The sequence below is a fragment of the Ailuropoda melanoleuca genome, chromosome 1 (assembly GCF_002007445.2).
Source record: "Ailuropoda melanoleuca isolate Jingjing chromosome 1, ASM200744v2, whole genome shotgun sequence".
Classification (NCBI taxonomy): Eukaryota; Metazoa; Chordata; class Mammalia; order Carnivora; family Ursidae; genus Ailuropoda; species Ailuropoda melanoleuca.
The window spans coordinates 209,441,611-209,456,165 of NC_048218.1; the positions used below are offsets into that span (position 1 = coordinate 209,441,611).

Genomic DNA, 14,555 nt, shown 5'->3' on the forward strand with positions numbered 1-14,555 from the left:
CCTGCAAGGTTAGTAAGCGTTTACGAAGCATCACAAGAGGCCAGCGGAGGGGACGACCTCGCCGGGAGGAAGCAGTCCAGGACCCGCCACTGGGGTCAGTCACTCGAACTCGATGCCCCGTGAGTGATTTGCGTCGGCACAGGGACCGTGGAGCAAGCAGGAGGGAAGCAGGGAGACTCCGTGAAATGCTGTTTGTGGTGTTCCGGCAACGCGACCGTTGGGAGTTTGAATCGGGTCCCTCGTGATCACCAAGGGCACAAAGTTAGATAGCCTGCAATGGCCCGCAGGGCTGGCCTGGGTCCCGGGGGACACATGTGCAAGCTGTAAGGAAGGCTAGGTTCTCTTGTGTTTCAGAAGAACTAACAGCCTTCTTTCTGTTTCTTCTCTGGCTTCTCCTCTCTACCCACTCAGGTCCTGGAGTCCCCACGGTGACAGTCCACAACACAACAGATAAGAAAAGTAAGTGCCTTTTGTCCTTTTCTGGAATCTTCCTGTGCCATGGGAGAAAGGAAGCCCAAGTTTTGTGAGAGAATCCAGGCCACGTGTTCCTATTTGGAAAGGGAGATGGTGATGTCTTAGTGGTTCAGAGTGACCCCCCATAATGGCCATAATTGATCAATGTGGTGGACAGTCCGAGCCACGCAGCTGGAAGATGAGCTGAGTCCCGGAGGCCACTGCGGTCATGCATGGCCCCATCTGTGGCCTTGAATGCAGAGCCCTCAGCCCGAGGCTCTGCAGCCTGGCCCTTCACTGGGGGTCAAGGCTCCAGGGCGCTTTGAGGCTCATCTGCCCTTGTGGGTAGGGGATGCCTTCATGACACAAGGGGCCTTCACTTGAGGACCTCCCAGCACATTTCTGCTTGAAGTTGACATGCATACTCATGTGTTTGGGCAGAGGAGTGGAAATGACGTGTCCAGTACCAGGCAGACCCTCGACCAAGAAGCTGAGAATGTAGAGTACATGCCCTCAGCCCTTCCCGTTCTTGGCCTTCCTCTGCCCTGTCCCCAAGGAACCCCACTGCTTCCTTTCCCCCAACCCCCCACTCCTTCCTGCCGTGGTACCACTGACCCTGGCAGGACCCTGCTCTGTGTCCCGCCTTCCAACGGAAAGTCAGACCTCAGGCCCCATCGGCAGGGGTCACTCTGCACTTCCCTTGAATACCAAGGCAGCCGGGTGTCCGTGACTCTGATTCTTGGCCCAGTGGTCGGGCGTTGAGCGCAGCTGGCATGGGATTAAAGTGTGGCAGAGGGGGGTCTCCAATATTCTATTCGTGCGCCAGTTAGAAAGTGGCCAAAGTGTTCAAAAGTAAATAAAATAGATTGATTTAAAGAGAGAGCATTTAGAGAATAATCCCAAATGATGACGGTATTTCACAAAACTTATCCAATAGTTAGTAGAGATTCAAAAGTAAAAGATAACATCAGAAATAGATTTTAAAAATCACTTAGAATGCAAAAGAAATCCATAAAAGGGCTGTCAGATGGATACGGAACCCACTCAAAACACACACGTGGCCATTGATGGGGAGAATGTGGGGAGCTGGCTGTGTTGGCCTTCCTGTTGCCCTCCTGGGGGGGGTCTGGTGTTCTGGGCGCAGGGGTGCCCGGCCCCGGGCCTCATCTCCAGCATAACTGGGGAGCCTTCTAGGAGCCTGTGAAGTTTGGGGGTCTGGGCCATGTGGCCAGTAGGGATGGGGTGTGACATGTGATGGTCTGGGCTACACCCCACACACCCCCGGGCTCCCCGCTCTTGTGGGCACAAGGGCTTGGAGAGTCCCGGGGAGGCTGCCCGAGGGGTCAGGCCAGACGTTCACCCCAAGGCAGGCATCTGTGTGGTCAACAGACACAGCCCAGCATGACAGCCCTCTTTTAAGAAGTGTTCATGCTAGAATCTCTTTAGCAATGATTTTCTCTTTGAAACATGGAAATATTTCACAGAGCCTCAACTGGGACCTCTTTTTTTCTGAAGAAAACAAGTACTATTCACTTAGAGGACTTGTTAAAACATAACAGTACACAGATAGTAGGGTATATATACACACAGGAATAGTTCTCAGCCGTCAGAAAGAACGAGATCTCGCCATTTGCAACGATATGGGTGGAGCTAGAGAGTATTAATCTAAGTGAAATACGTCAGTCAGAGAAAGACAATTATCATATGATGTCACCCATACGTGGAATTTAAGAAACAAAATGGGATCATAGGGGAAGAGAGGAAAAAAGTAAAAGACGCAATCAGAGAGGGAGACAAACCATGAGAGACTCTTCACTCTGGGGAACAAACTGAGGGTCACTGGGGGACATGGGGTAGCCGGGTGACGGGCACAAAGGAGGGCACGTGATGTGATGAGCACTGGGTGTTACACGCAACTGATGTATCTGAATTCTACCCCTGAAACAAACAAACAAACAGAAAAGAATAGAGATAATTTCCTGGTATTTCATGAAGTTTTCCCCTCTTCAAAGCCTGTGGTCTGATGCTCACTGAATGGGGAGTGTGGTCAGCGGCACGGCACCGTGTCCGTGTCCTCGCCGGACGCTGTGCCGTGTCGCACAGGCCATCACTGCGGGGAGAAGCTGGGTGTGGGGTGCATGGGACACGAGGCCCTATTTTGGAAACTTCCTGTGAATTTATAATTATTTCCAAATAAAAAACCTTTTTATTTTTTAATCTATAGACTAGTAAAAACACAAAGCTATTTCTATGTGCTTTTTTCCCCCTTTTTTAAGAAAACTAGGTATGGCTCTTCTTAAGAAAGCCATTCACATCAGCACTCTGACTTCCATCTTTGGAGGACGCTGCTAGGAATCTGTCCACGTCAGGGGTGACGCAGTGCCTGTGTCTGAGGAGGCCTTTGCCTGGTAGCCGCACTCAGGTCAGGCCATGGTCACACCTCCGCGGCTGCTGGGGGCCGGGAGTGCGAGCACGTGCGCTGAGTCCGAGTCCCCACATTTCCTCGGGTTCGTGTGCGAATGGAAACGAGGCAGGTCTCCAACTTAGATGAACGTGCAGTTTAATCTGCTTACAGAGTCGGGCGATGTACGGGCTGGTACACCGCACTGAGAGAGGTCAGGTGAGGATCCGCCATCGGGCCTCCAGCACGGGGGCAGTGGACAGCTCTCAGTCCGGAAGGTCTGCCTCATTCTGCTGGGAAACCAAACGACCCCCTTCTTGTCACCGGGTTGGGCGATGGCTGCATAAACTGCTCCAGTCAGCCCCCAGGTCGTAGTCGTTGCCCACGTTCTATTGGGGAGCCCCTACAAAGAGAGGAGTTTAGAGAGGCGTTTCTGTGTTTGGGGCTCAAGGGCCACCGTCACAGCTGATTCCCAGAGGAAAGGGGGGCATCTGCCCGTGGCCCGCCGTTGGCTCTGCGTGTGGGCGTTCGGGTCTTCTCCCCGTGCAGGTGACACCGCTGTGCGTTCTCTCGGCAAAGTGCTGATTAACAGGCACCCGGACAGCGTCTCTGCCTGTGCAGGGTGTCACATTTGGACCCGGCTTTCCTGCAGCCTGATTCACACTCGGGGGGGGGGGGATTTCATGCCGACCTGCCCGTTGCTGTTGTCTGTAGTCGTCACTGTAGCTCAGAGTTTTCCGGAACATGGACACAAGCGCCCAAGCTGGACACAGAATGACTCTGAGGTTGAGCTACTGGTGGTGTCCACCACACAAGAGGAGAAGAGGCGTGGTCGGGGTCTGGTTTACATTCAGACACAGCGGTCAGAGGGGAGATGGAGAGCCTCCCAGTTGCCCACTGCCCCCCACACAGTGCCTGCGTGTTCATCCCTGTGGTCAGGATGTCAGGCCTGCACAACGGCTCCTTTTCACATATGAGAATCTCGCGTGTCACTAGGATCTGGCGGGGTCACAGGGTGGTCCAACAGTGCGGCGGCCCCCACTGCTGTCTGTGTGTGCCCCCACCTGCCCGCACACGTGTAGTCTTGTCACTTCCACCCTCGAGTGGCTTCGGGGCCAGAGACAGAGACCCATCCTCTGACTCACCGCGTTCCTCTTACCGGTCCCAGCTTCACCCCGCATCCCGCTGGCTACACAGAATGCCGGGAAGGAGCTTCCATCCCGGCTCCAAGCCCCTCGGGTAAAATCAGGGATCCGTTGCCCAGTGGTGTCAGCCGTGGGGGCAGCCAACACCAGAGCCTGAGTGCCGCCCCAGGGCAGCACTCCCCGGAAGTGTATTCCATCGCAGCTCCGCAGGCTGCAAGTTCAAGATCGCGGTGTCGGCAGGGTGACTGTTCGGAGGCTGTGACGGGGAGGCTGTCCCCTAGCTTCTGGTGGCTGTGGCAACTTCCAGCGTTCCTTGGCTGGTACAAGTGTCACTGTCTCTCTTCACACAGCCTCCCCATGTGCGTCCCTGGGCCCAAATCTCCCCTTCTTACAAGGACACCAGTCATATTGAATTAGGGCCCCTCATGGCCTCAACTCGTTTGTTCTGCAAAGACCCTAATTCCAAATACGGTCACCTTCACAGGTACTGGGGGTGAGGACATCGGCATCTTTGGGGGACACAATTCGACACACAACACAGCAAAACAAGGGTTTGTAATTTGCTCCCACAAAGTCCAGGTTGTATGATCCTTGTCGCTCTCCTGGGAGGAAGCTGGGGTTGCAGGTTGCTTCTGGACTGTGGCCTGTCACTATCACCCCTGCTTCTGGCCATGTGGGCGGGAAGAAAGTAAAGAAGATGTTGTGGAATTTGTTGTATCGAGGCCTAGCAGTGATAGGCCTCATTTCGCAGCCGGAATTGCTTTGCGGGGACCCACCCAGATGCAAGAGAGGCCCCAGAAGGAGGGAGACAGGCCGCTGGGTGCTGCCAGTCACTGTCGCAGGAAGAAGGAGAGTGTGTCTGGAAACTGAGAACTGGAAGCTACAGGTCAGGGCGCACGGCAGACCCCATGCCTGGCAGACCCCACACCTGGAGTTCCAGCCTCTGGTTTTGTTGGCGGGAGGCACGTTGCGGGCTCCTTCCTGCATATTTAACTTTTGACATGTCCTCTGACCGAGCTTCGCACCCCATCTCATCCGTAGCTGCGCCGTCCGCACAGAACAATGTGCCCTCAGCGTTTTGTCTATCACACTGGGTGGGTGCCTTTCCGTTGAGGAGTCTGTGGGGAGCCCGGGGCCCCAGCCCAGAGCGGGCAGCTATCAGAGCTGCAGGCCCGCACACGCGAGGCACCAAAGCGCCTTGCAGACCGCCTTCCTGCTCCGGTGCCTCCCGCATGAGCGCGCTCTTGGCTTCCAGGAGCAGCACAAATGCAGAGGGCGAGCAGGCCCCTCTCGTCTGTGCACACAGCCCCTGCCTGCGGTCCTGCACTCGCCATGCTGCAGAGCCCTGCGCCGTGCGCGCTCCTCCTGCTTGATGCTGCACCATGGATATCCTTGGGACATTTGACCTGGCCAGGGGCCCAGAGTAACCGTGATGTCCACAGTGAGCAGGCCAGCGTTCATGAATCACTTGCTGTGGGCCCACTTCATCATCACCTGACACAGTCTGCTGTCATCCCCATTCTCCAGTTAACACACACACACACACACACACACACACACTCACACTCACACACTCACACTCACACACAGCTAGACGGGTCCTGTTTCCAGCCTGGCCTTTGTCTCTGGTCCACCATCCATTGGCCTTGCTGTCAACTTGGCCCGAGGGGCTTCTGCAGAGCCAGTGTTCTCCACCCTGTGCCTGCCCTTAGGCGGCCGGGAGGTGGACGGCCATGCCCCCAACACTTGGCCCGGATACCCTCTCACCCTGCACACCCAGCCCCCCAGCCAGCATGGGGTGAATGCCATGCCCCTTCCCTGCTCAGAGGAAGAGAAGATGCTGCTTCTGTGGTCTGGAAGGACTGAGCCCTTACATTTCACCCGCTGGTGCTGGCCATTCACTGCCCCATCATTGTCACCGGGCTGGGCATCCATCACTTTGAATATGAGGGAGCAGCCACTTAACACCGTGGCCAGCCCACCCAATGGCTTCACATCCAGAATCTGGTGTATGCCTCAGTACAGCAACGTACCAGATGGCATTGCCTCGTCCAGGACCAGAGCCTTGGCTCACTGACTCCAGGTACATAGTCCTGACCACGGGGGCCTCTCTTCCAGACCCCAGGACTCAGGAGCTGGAGACCGTTGTCATGTCGTCATCATCTAAGTAACATGCTGACAACCGCAGACTCTCTGATCACAGCTCCCAAAATCAACCCCGGTGTAGTCTGACTCAGCGCCGAGTCCCTAGCAGTGTGTGAACCTCGTGCTGGTTTGCACAGGGCAAGCTGAGTGACAGAGCCACCTCGTGCATCAGGAAGGCTGTGCTGACTGGCTGTGTGGACAGACGGGGACGTGGGGGCCACGCACATGCAGCAGTGACGGGAGGATCCGCCGACTCTCGGGAAGGTGGCTTTGGGGCACACTGTGGGAAGCCTGGACCGCCAGCTATCATGCGGCTGTGCTCTTTGACGGCTCCAAGCCCAGAGGACAGAAGCTGTGGGACTGCTGCCCGTCCGCCAGAGAGAGGCCCCTGCAAGGTCAGGGCCGATCGACGCACCCACCCCAGCCCTTCTCTGAAATGTGAAATTACTGTTGCAGAATTCTTTGTCCTTTCTCCTCCTCCCCCCTGACCCCAGAGCCACCCTGGGAATATTTGACTCCTTTCCCTTTAGAAAATCTTATCTACAAGCAGAGCCTGCGGGGTGTTCGCAGATGTGACTCTGAATTATTTAAAAGCTGTGTCCTTAAGAACGTAATTATGGCTGGGACCAAAGTGTCCTCATTTGGTGCTGGGTATTCAAACAACTTAGGTGCTGGGACAGAAAAACCAACAAGACCACAGTTGATACGTGGCTGGTTTTAACGTAAGGACGAGAGAGAGGACAGCTCAGCCATGCTGCCATCCCAGCGGCAGCCGCGGCGCCCTGACCGTCAGCTCTCCGGCCGGCGGGGGAAGGGGGTGCGTGGGCTGGTGGAGGCAGGGGTAGCGCGTGTTCGCTGGCAGCACCCCACAGCGTATTCCTGACTACGCACCTGTGTCCCCCAAGCTCCCCAGCTGCCCGGGCCCATTGTTTCACCAACACTAGAGGACAGGATTCTCCTCGTCCTCATATGGGCTTTTATAAAGATACAAAACCAGCTCACTGCCGTTGACATGAAGGCAATTCTTTCTTGAGACGTGAGCTGCTGGCACCTGGGCCTTTGTGCACAGGATCCTCGCTGCCCGGAGCTGCCCCCCAAGCTCCCAGTCTTCCTCCTGAGTAACCGCCTGCAGATCCCCCGCCTCTTCTATCAGCCGTGCATGTGGGCCGGAGGGGAGATGGTCGTCAGAGAGTCCAGGAGATGTCCCCAAGCATGGAGTGACCGTTCCATCAAACCCTCAGTTGTCCGTGTATCTGGAAAGTCTTCTGGACTGCCAGGGCTCCACACCCAGGCAGCGTCTGTGGAGGGATGGAGGGATCGAGTTTGCAGGCGGATCCCGGTAGGGATGGAGGGATCGAGTTTGCAGGCGGATCCCGGTAGGGATGGAGGGATCGAGTTAGCAGGCGGATCCCGGTAGGGATGGAGGGATCGAGTTTGCAGGCGGATCCCGGTGGACCACGTGGCTCCCAGAGAGAGCAACGCACCGGGCACCTTCCAGGCGTCGGGGTACCTGCTCTGGCATCCTTCCTCTCTCCCTCGAAGCTCGCCGCTGCCCACCTACCGGTGCACCCGAACTAGTGGCAGTGTAGTCAGTTGTGGGGCGGGAGCCATATCAGCCCAGTAGACACATGGCCCCCCTGATTAAACCTGCCTGGGAAGAAGCCAGTGGCTGTGAGGGGCCAAAGGTCCATTCACTTATAGGGACTCTGCCTTCAAGTTTCTTAAAATCCTGCCAAAGACAAAAATAGATCCAGCCACAAGAACAATTACTACCCGGCTGTGTGGCACTGATTCTAACAACTAGGCGTCTGGCGTTCAGAGAAAGGAGATCTGCAGGTCAGATGGGGAATCCAGCGTCCGCATCAGCCTGCCCTGGTCTGAGCCGCACAGCCCTGGGGGGACAGTGGATGGGGCCCCACGCCTCGGGGACAGGTGCACAGGAGGAAGCAATGAGGAGCATGCCAGGAGAGGCCTGGGCCGTGAGAGGCACGGACATGCAGGTGGGGCGAGGACACCCCCACAACGGGGCATGATCTCTGGGCGCACGCACTCCTGCGTCTCTGCTTCCCGTGGAAACGTAAGCAGGGCAGCCGGCTGCTCTTGTCCTCTTTCGGGCAGTTGCCCATTGGCTTCTGTTCGATTCTAGTCACATTTCCCCAAATCCAGCCAAGTGGGGATTCCGCCAGTGCTGTGAACCAGCAGGGTGTGGGGGCAGCCGTGGGCCCCGCCGCATCTGACCCCTGGGACACAGCCAGGGAGGCAGCCCCCGTGAGCAGGCATTTGCTCCTGCTCCAGTAGCCTCACTGTGTCCAGATCTGATAATAGCTAATTCCACCAAATATTAGAGGGGGCTCACATTTAATTAAGGAGTGGCCATTCGTATGCTCCAGACTGGAGGTCCCCGTGGCCGTGAAGTCAAACGAAGAGTCCTTCGGGAACATGCCAGTCTTCTCTTATTTCCTCCGCTGAGCTCCTGCCTTCTTTGAATGCAATTATGGGAACAAATAAAATGGCTTAACTCAACTCCCCTGTGGGCCAGCCAGCTCTCTGCTGATAAAACCAGTTGTGTGGGCAATCATTAAATGAGAAATCTAATATTTAACTAAATTTAATAGTCTGTTCCTTCATGCCTCTGTGAAGGGTGGGATTTCAGTACAGAGGCGAGCTATTCAAACGCAGTCTGTAGGGTCTGTGCTCCATCAGAATATTGTGTGCTCCCACCCGAAGCCGGAGCTCCAGGGTCCGGGAGCAGAAGGGCTGTTCCCGGGGCGAGCGTGTGTTCTCGATAACGCCAGGCAAGCTGAACTCGGTGGGCAGCAAAACACCCTGCAGCCTACGTGTGAAATTTCCCCTTCAGGATCAGCGTTGGAGATGGCTGAATGATGTCAGAAATACCGAGTCCAAACGCACACGCGCGGAGAGAGGAGCATATCATAATAACCTGTCACAGGCTCTGTTGGTTCTCCGTCATTTTGAAAAGCTGGTGGTCGGGCTGGCCTCTTCACCAGCAGACGTCCCCAGGGGAGGCCGTCACCTACACCCCAAGAGCATGGTAGCAGTGGGCCCCTTGGTAGCAGTGGGCCCCCTTTGTTCCCATTAGTGCCTGCTGGTTCCCCTCGTCCAGCTTGACCCACATTTGCACACCCCCTAGTCCCTTACCGGTCTCCACCTGGGCTCATTGCGTGGGCACACAGGGAGGGAAGGGTGGTGGCTCTCCAAGGGTCGAGGCTTCCAGACGACCCCAGAAGATCTGAGCGCTGGCTCCCGCAGTGAGCGCAGGGCAGCGTCAGGGCGTCCTGGTCTGGGCATTGAGTCAGTATTAACTTGCGATGGTCATGAGTCCTTCAGGTACTGTCAGCTTTCCAATCAGTGTGACGGAAGTGTGCTTTGGCTCTCTTGTGGGTGGTTTTATGCAAGGGGCAGTGGTTGAGAGACTCTGATTGCATCAACTCTTACCACTCGAGAGGCCTGAGACACTGGGAACCCCTGAGAGCCCGCAGGCTTCCGAAGCACCCAGGAGGACCCCTAGTCCCTCCCAGCTTCCTGTCCAGTGGAGACCATCTGGGGGCCATGAAAAGGGGCCATGTGGGAACTGGGAGAAAGACTGGGGTGGAAACTCAGTCTCAGCTCCAGTGTAGATGCGTCATTTCTGGAGTATGGATTGGATTTCCACATGTACTCGGGTGACTGGAAACTCATGCAGTTTGGCTCTGGGATGGGACCGAACACTGATGCCTTGGGAGCTGGAGGTCAGGGAAAGGAAGGCAAATGACCACAATTCTCACAGTTGGTGTTAAGAGGGGTACCCAAGATGGGCTTCTGTTTGTGGCGGTGATGTCTGGCCCAATGGAGAAGGCCAGCCAGTCATGGGGAACAGTGAGCGCCAAGGTCCTGTGGCAGAAAAGAATTGGAAAAATGCTATTTTTCTCCTTATTCTGCAGAGCTGCCTTCTAGACTCCCCACCCTATCGCTGTGATGAGAACACAAATAAGAAATAGTTTCTGTCTCACAAACCAACTTCTCTCCATTGGCTGTGCATGCCTGCAATGCTGTTAAAGGGCTAAGGGCACTTATTTTTTTTTAAGATGTATTTATGTATTATTTTAGAGAGAGAAAGAGCACAGCAGGGAAGGAGGGGCAGGGAGAGAGAGAGAGAATCTTAAGCAGACTTCACACCCTGTGCAGAGCTGGGTGGGGATCGATCTCACAACCCTGATATCATGACCTGAGCTGAAATCAAGACTCGGACACTTAACAGACTGAGCCACCCAGGGGCCCTGGGATAAGGGCATTTAGACTCAGCAAAAAAGTGCTGTGTGGGCTCTCTGAGGAGTCCAGGCTGGGGTGTGGGGCAGGCTGTGGGGCACTCCCACCACCCTGGGGCAGTGTCCCTTCCCCAACTCGTGTGCGTGACCACGAGGGGGACTGTGCCATCTCTCAGCCACATCTCCGAGTCTCAGAGTTGAGGTCGTCTACCTGGCCCTCCGTGTACATCCCTTACAGACGGCGTGTCCCGTCCCACTGTGTACAAAGGACACCATTTCTGGCCTGCCGTGCGGTGTTCAGAATCTTTTGTGGTGTTGGTCCAGCTTAAGGTCTTTTTGTTTTTAACTCTCCCTATTTGAAAATGAGCGTTAACCATTTTCCCCCTCACCTTTTCATCAAAGCTATGTGTCTAGCAACTTGTAAAACATTTTTGGATTTGTCTGTTTGCTCATCACAGTCCTGGAACTGCCCCTGTCCACCGGCCGCTGTGGGTTTGCCGGCCCTGCTCATAGACAGTCCCTCGGATCCCTGAGCACCACTGGCGGCCGCGTGCCCTTCACAGATAAAACCACTCGGCGCCGGAGACTCCTGGTTCTGGGCCATATTTGGCCTCCAGGTGCCGTCGTGGAGTCACTTAGGGCGTCTGTTGTTCTTAAAGGGAGTTCTTAGGGGGATGGTTCACGGTTCCTTATTGCGCTGCTCGTGGGGTGAGTTTAGTCGGTAAAATATTCATGAATGTTTCAAAGCTATTTGAGGAGCCAAAGGTAGATCTCCTTGAAGACAAAATTTCCTTTCCTAATGGGCCACGAGGTGTCCCCACATGTAGGCTCAGAGTGAGAAAGGAAGAGGGAAGTCGGGTGCTTTTTATTATAGAGCAGATGGTGAAGGAGGAGGAAGGGCTTTTCAGTAGGAAATCAGTGAAGTGGGCTGATGAAGGGCATCCGTGCACCCGGGAGACACCCACTGGGCGCACAGTGCACCCAGGGAAGCACCCACTGGGCATCCGTGCACCCGGGAGACACCCACTGGGCGCACAGTGCACCCGGGGAAGCACCCACTGGGCACGCGTGCAAGTGAGGAGCTCACGCAGGACCGACCTGCCTCTAATTTGGAGGGAAAGGGCCAGTCCCACTGCACTGTACCCTGTGGCTCACATGGCTTTAGGGCCAGCTAATATGATCATCCAAATTGAAGTGTCCTAAGACAGATCACGTTATGAGTAGGGTAAGAGATCTGAATGCACTTTTCCTGTAAAATTTTAATGAAGAGCACACTCCAGCCTCTACTCTCCTTTCCTTCCTTGGCTATTGTGGCCACTATATTTGGAAAATCATCTGTCCTAACAGATATGTGATGTTGCTTTCTGAAACCAGCAGTTTGGGGATAAAACAAACCCAGAGCAGGGCATCTGGGTGGCTCAGTCGGTTAAGTGTCTGCCTTCGGCCCAGGTCATGATCTCAGGGTCCTGGGATCGAGTCCCGCAGGGAGCCTGCTCCTCCCTCCCCCTCTGCTGTTCCCCCTGCTTGTGCACGCTCTTTGTCTCTCTCAAATAAATAAGTTACAATCTTTAAAAGAAATACCCAGACCTACAAGTGAGAAATGCCATGGGGAATGAAACCCTGTGGGCGGTGGAAGAGTTAGCTAATACGGTGGAAAGAATCCCCATCGGCCCGAGCTCCTGACGTGAGACGGGGCCTTCCACCTTGTCTTAGTTTTCTGGTCTGTGCAAAAGAAATAATAATCATCACCTCCGGGGCTGACATAGGAAATAGCGGTCTGACGCACATGGAAGCCCACGGCTTCAGTAAGTGATCGCCGAGTCTGAATGTGTCATTTTTCTTTCTCTCTTAGAAATTTTTGATCTAGAAACAAACGAGCACGTACAGAAGGCCGTACAAGACCGACAGATGCCTAAAGTAGAATACAGGAAGATCGAGGTTGACGATTACAGTAAGTGCTGCGTGGTCCCCAGGAGACAGCTGTGCACCGAGGCTCCCCCCCACCCCAGTCCCCGGCGTCAGGGCTGGAAATGCATCCCAGCCTGCAAGGGGGCGATTCAGGCAGGGCTCACAGGGGAAAGCAACCTGCACTGAGCCTACTGTCCTCAGAACCAAGATACTCCCCTGGCAACAGACCAAAAAACAGTAGAGCAGAGCTTCCTCCCCTCAAGAGACTGACATTTAAACAAGGTCCCAGACTGAATACTCTCCTTTGCGGGGAGCGTGTCATGACACCATCCAGAGGAAACATCCTCCCTCCGGAAACTTCTCTTCTCTTTCCTCTGATATTTTCCTGCTTCATCATCTAAGCTCCCGGTGCTGATCCTGGGCCGAGGAGGCATCCTTGCCCCTGGAGAGATAACACACTGAAGGACTGGCGTGCTGTCACAACCTGAGACACACCCAGCACTCTGCCTTTCTTTGTGCCCCTCCTTGTCTTGAGCTGTCCGTTCAGTCGTCCAGTAAGCTTTTATGAGCGCCAGTGCTGCTCTGGATGCCTGGAGCACTAGCTGGAACTGGACTCCTGTCTTTAGGAGGGAACCAGAGACCTCACAGCCTCAGTCTCCCTCTCTGCAGTGGCCCCCCAGTCAACCAAGCCCACCTGGCGTCCTCACTGCCCACCAGATGTTTACCTGTGAAAACCCCACGCACAAAATGCCCCAGACACGTCTCACGTCTTTCCCCTAGAGCTGTCTCCTGCCAGACTTCCCTACCCTTCTCCTGAATAATGCAGGTTCCAACCTTCCTTCAGGTCCATCCACCCATCACCTCTGAGGTTGGCAGATAGGTTTCCTCTCTTGGGCTGACTCCGGCGGATTGACCGTAACTGCTGGAGCTCTTGGTTGAAGAGGAGTAGAAGGTCACCAGGGGTCGATGGGAGAGTGTTGAGATCATTGAGTGATGTCTGAACTGCAGGGTGGTGGAGGGTCGGGATGGTTGCGCCCCTGTCCGTGTTTGCCACCCTAGACCCTCCCTGGAAGCTCTGTGTCTACCTGTTCCCTTACAGAGGGTCAGTGGCTCCTCACTGGCCCAGGGGCATTACTAAGCATCCCCCTGTAAGAAGACACAGCTACCTAACCGCCTGTGACCTCCCAAGGCCAGGAAGCAAGGCTCACCCCCATTAAACAGAAGCAGACTGACCCGAACAGCATAGACGGCAGAGCTGCACCCTTCAGAGCAGAAAGAAAATGGTCCAGGGGTTCAGAACCGAGCATGCGTGGACTGGGGTCACATGAGGGTTCCCAGGAAGGTGGGGCTAGGACAGGGTCCTCGGAGTGGGCTTTAGGTTGGTGGCAGGAGGAAAGAATGTGGTCCAGCACAGGGATCAGCACAAGCCAGTGCTCACTGGGGGGCAGTCGGAAGGCTGACCTGGACTCAGCCTGGGGGAGAGTCCCAGCGTGTCAGTGGACCCAGAGGGACCCCTCACCTGGAAGCATTTTCAGTCCGTGCATAGGCCACTTGCCAAAACACCCTGGTCCTGTTGTTGGGCCCTATGGAGTCACACTCTGTTAGAACTTGTCTACACATTGCTGGAGATGCAGGTAGAGTGACGTATTCACGTCTGAAAGTCAAGAAATTCGGCGTGCGCCAAATCCCTGCCCCCTGCCCCTGGGTCCAGAGGCTTTCTCTTTTAAGATACCCCAAAGGTAATCCCTCTAATGAGGAAGACGATAATGGAGGTGAATAAGGAAGGGTCTAGGGGCAGGAGGAGAAACAAACAGGAAAACACAAATGGGGGCCGTGACGATTTGTCCTGGCCAAGAAATGCGGTTAGGGCCGAGGGGGTCTCTTCCCGCCTCTGAGGGTCATTCCCACCATCTCCCTGCCAGCTGAGTTTCTCCTGGATCTGCATGAGATGCACTCAGCCCAGGAACCACGGGCAGCCTTGGGTGTCCAGGGAGCCGCAGGCCCAGCAGGCACACTGATTCACAAGAGGGAGAAAAGCAGTAAATTAGAAACAGACACAGAGAAACCAGGGCGTCCACAGATGCCGGCCATCGGGGCTCAGGGGAAATGTAGAGCTGAAGACGAGGGGGCAGAAAGGTCACGAGTCCAGGCAGACTTTGAGGACACTGAAGAGCGGCGGGAATCCCAGCTGATAGCGATGAGACACAGTGAGACTCCAGCGAGAAGCACAGGCGTGTG

At 55.3% G+C, this 14,555-nt stretch overlaps 1 protein-coding gene across 1 annotated transcript in view; it reads left to right on the forward strand.

Moving 5' to 3' along the window:
- DPP6 (dipeptidyl peptidase like 6) overlaps window positions 1-14,555 on the forward strand; it is a 737,488-nt gene that overhangs the window by 700,450 nt on the left and 22,483 nt on the right. Inside the window, exons 17-18 of the mRNA XM_034639891.1 lie at window positions 412-459; window positions 12,262-12,360. Coding sequence (XP_034495782.1) covers window positions 412-459; window positions 12,262-12,360 — 147 coding nt within the window. The remainder of the gene's footprint in view (window positions 1-411; window positions 460-12,261; window positions 12,361-14,555) is intronic.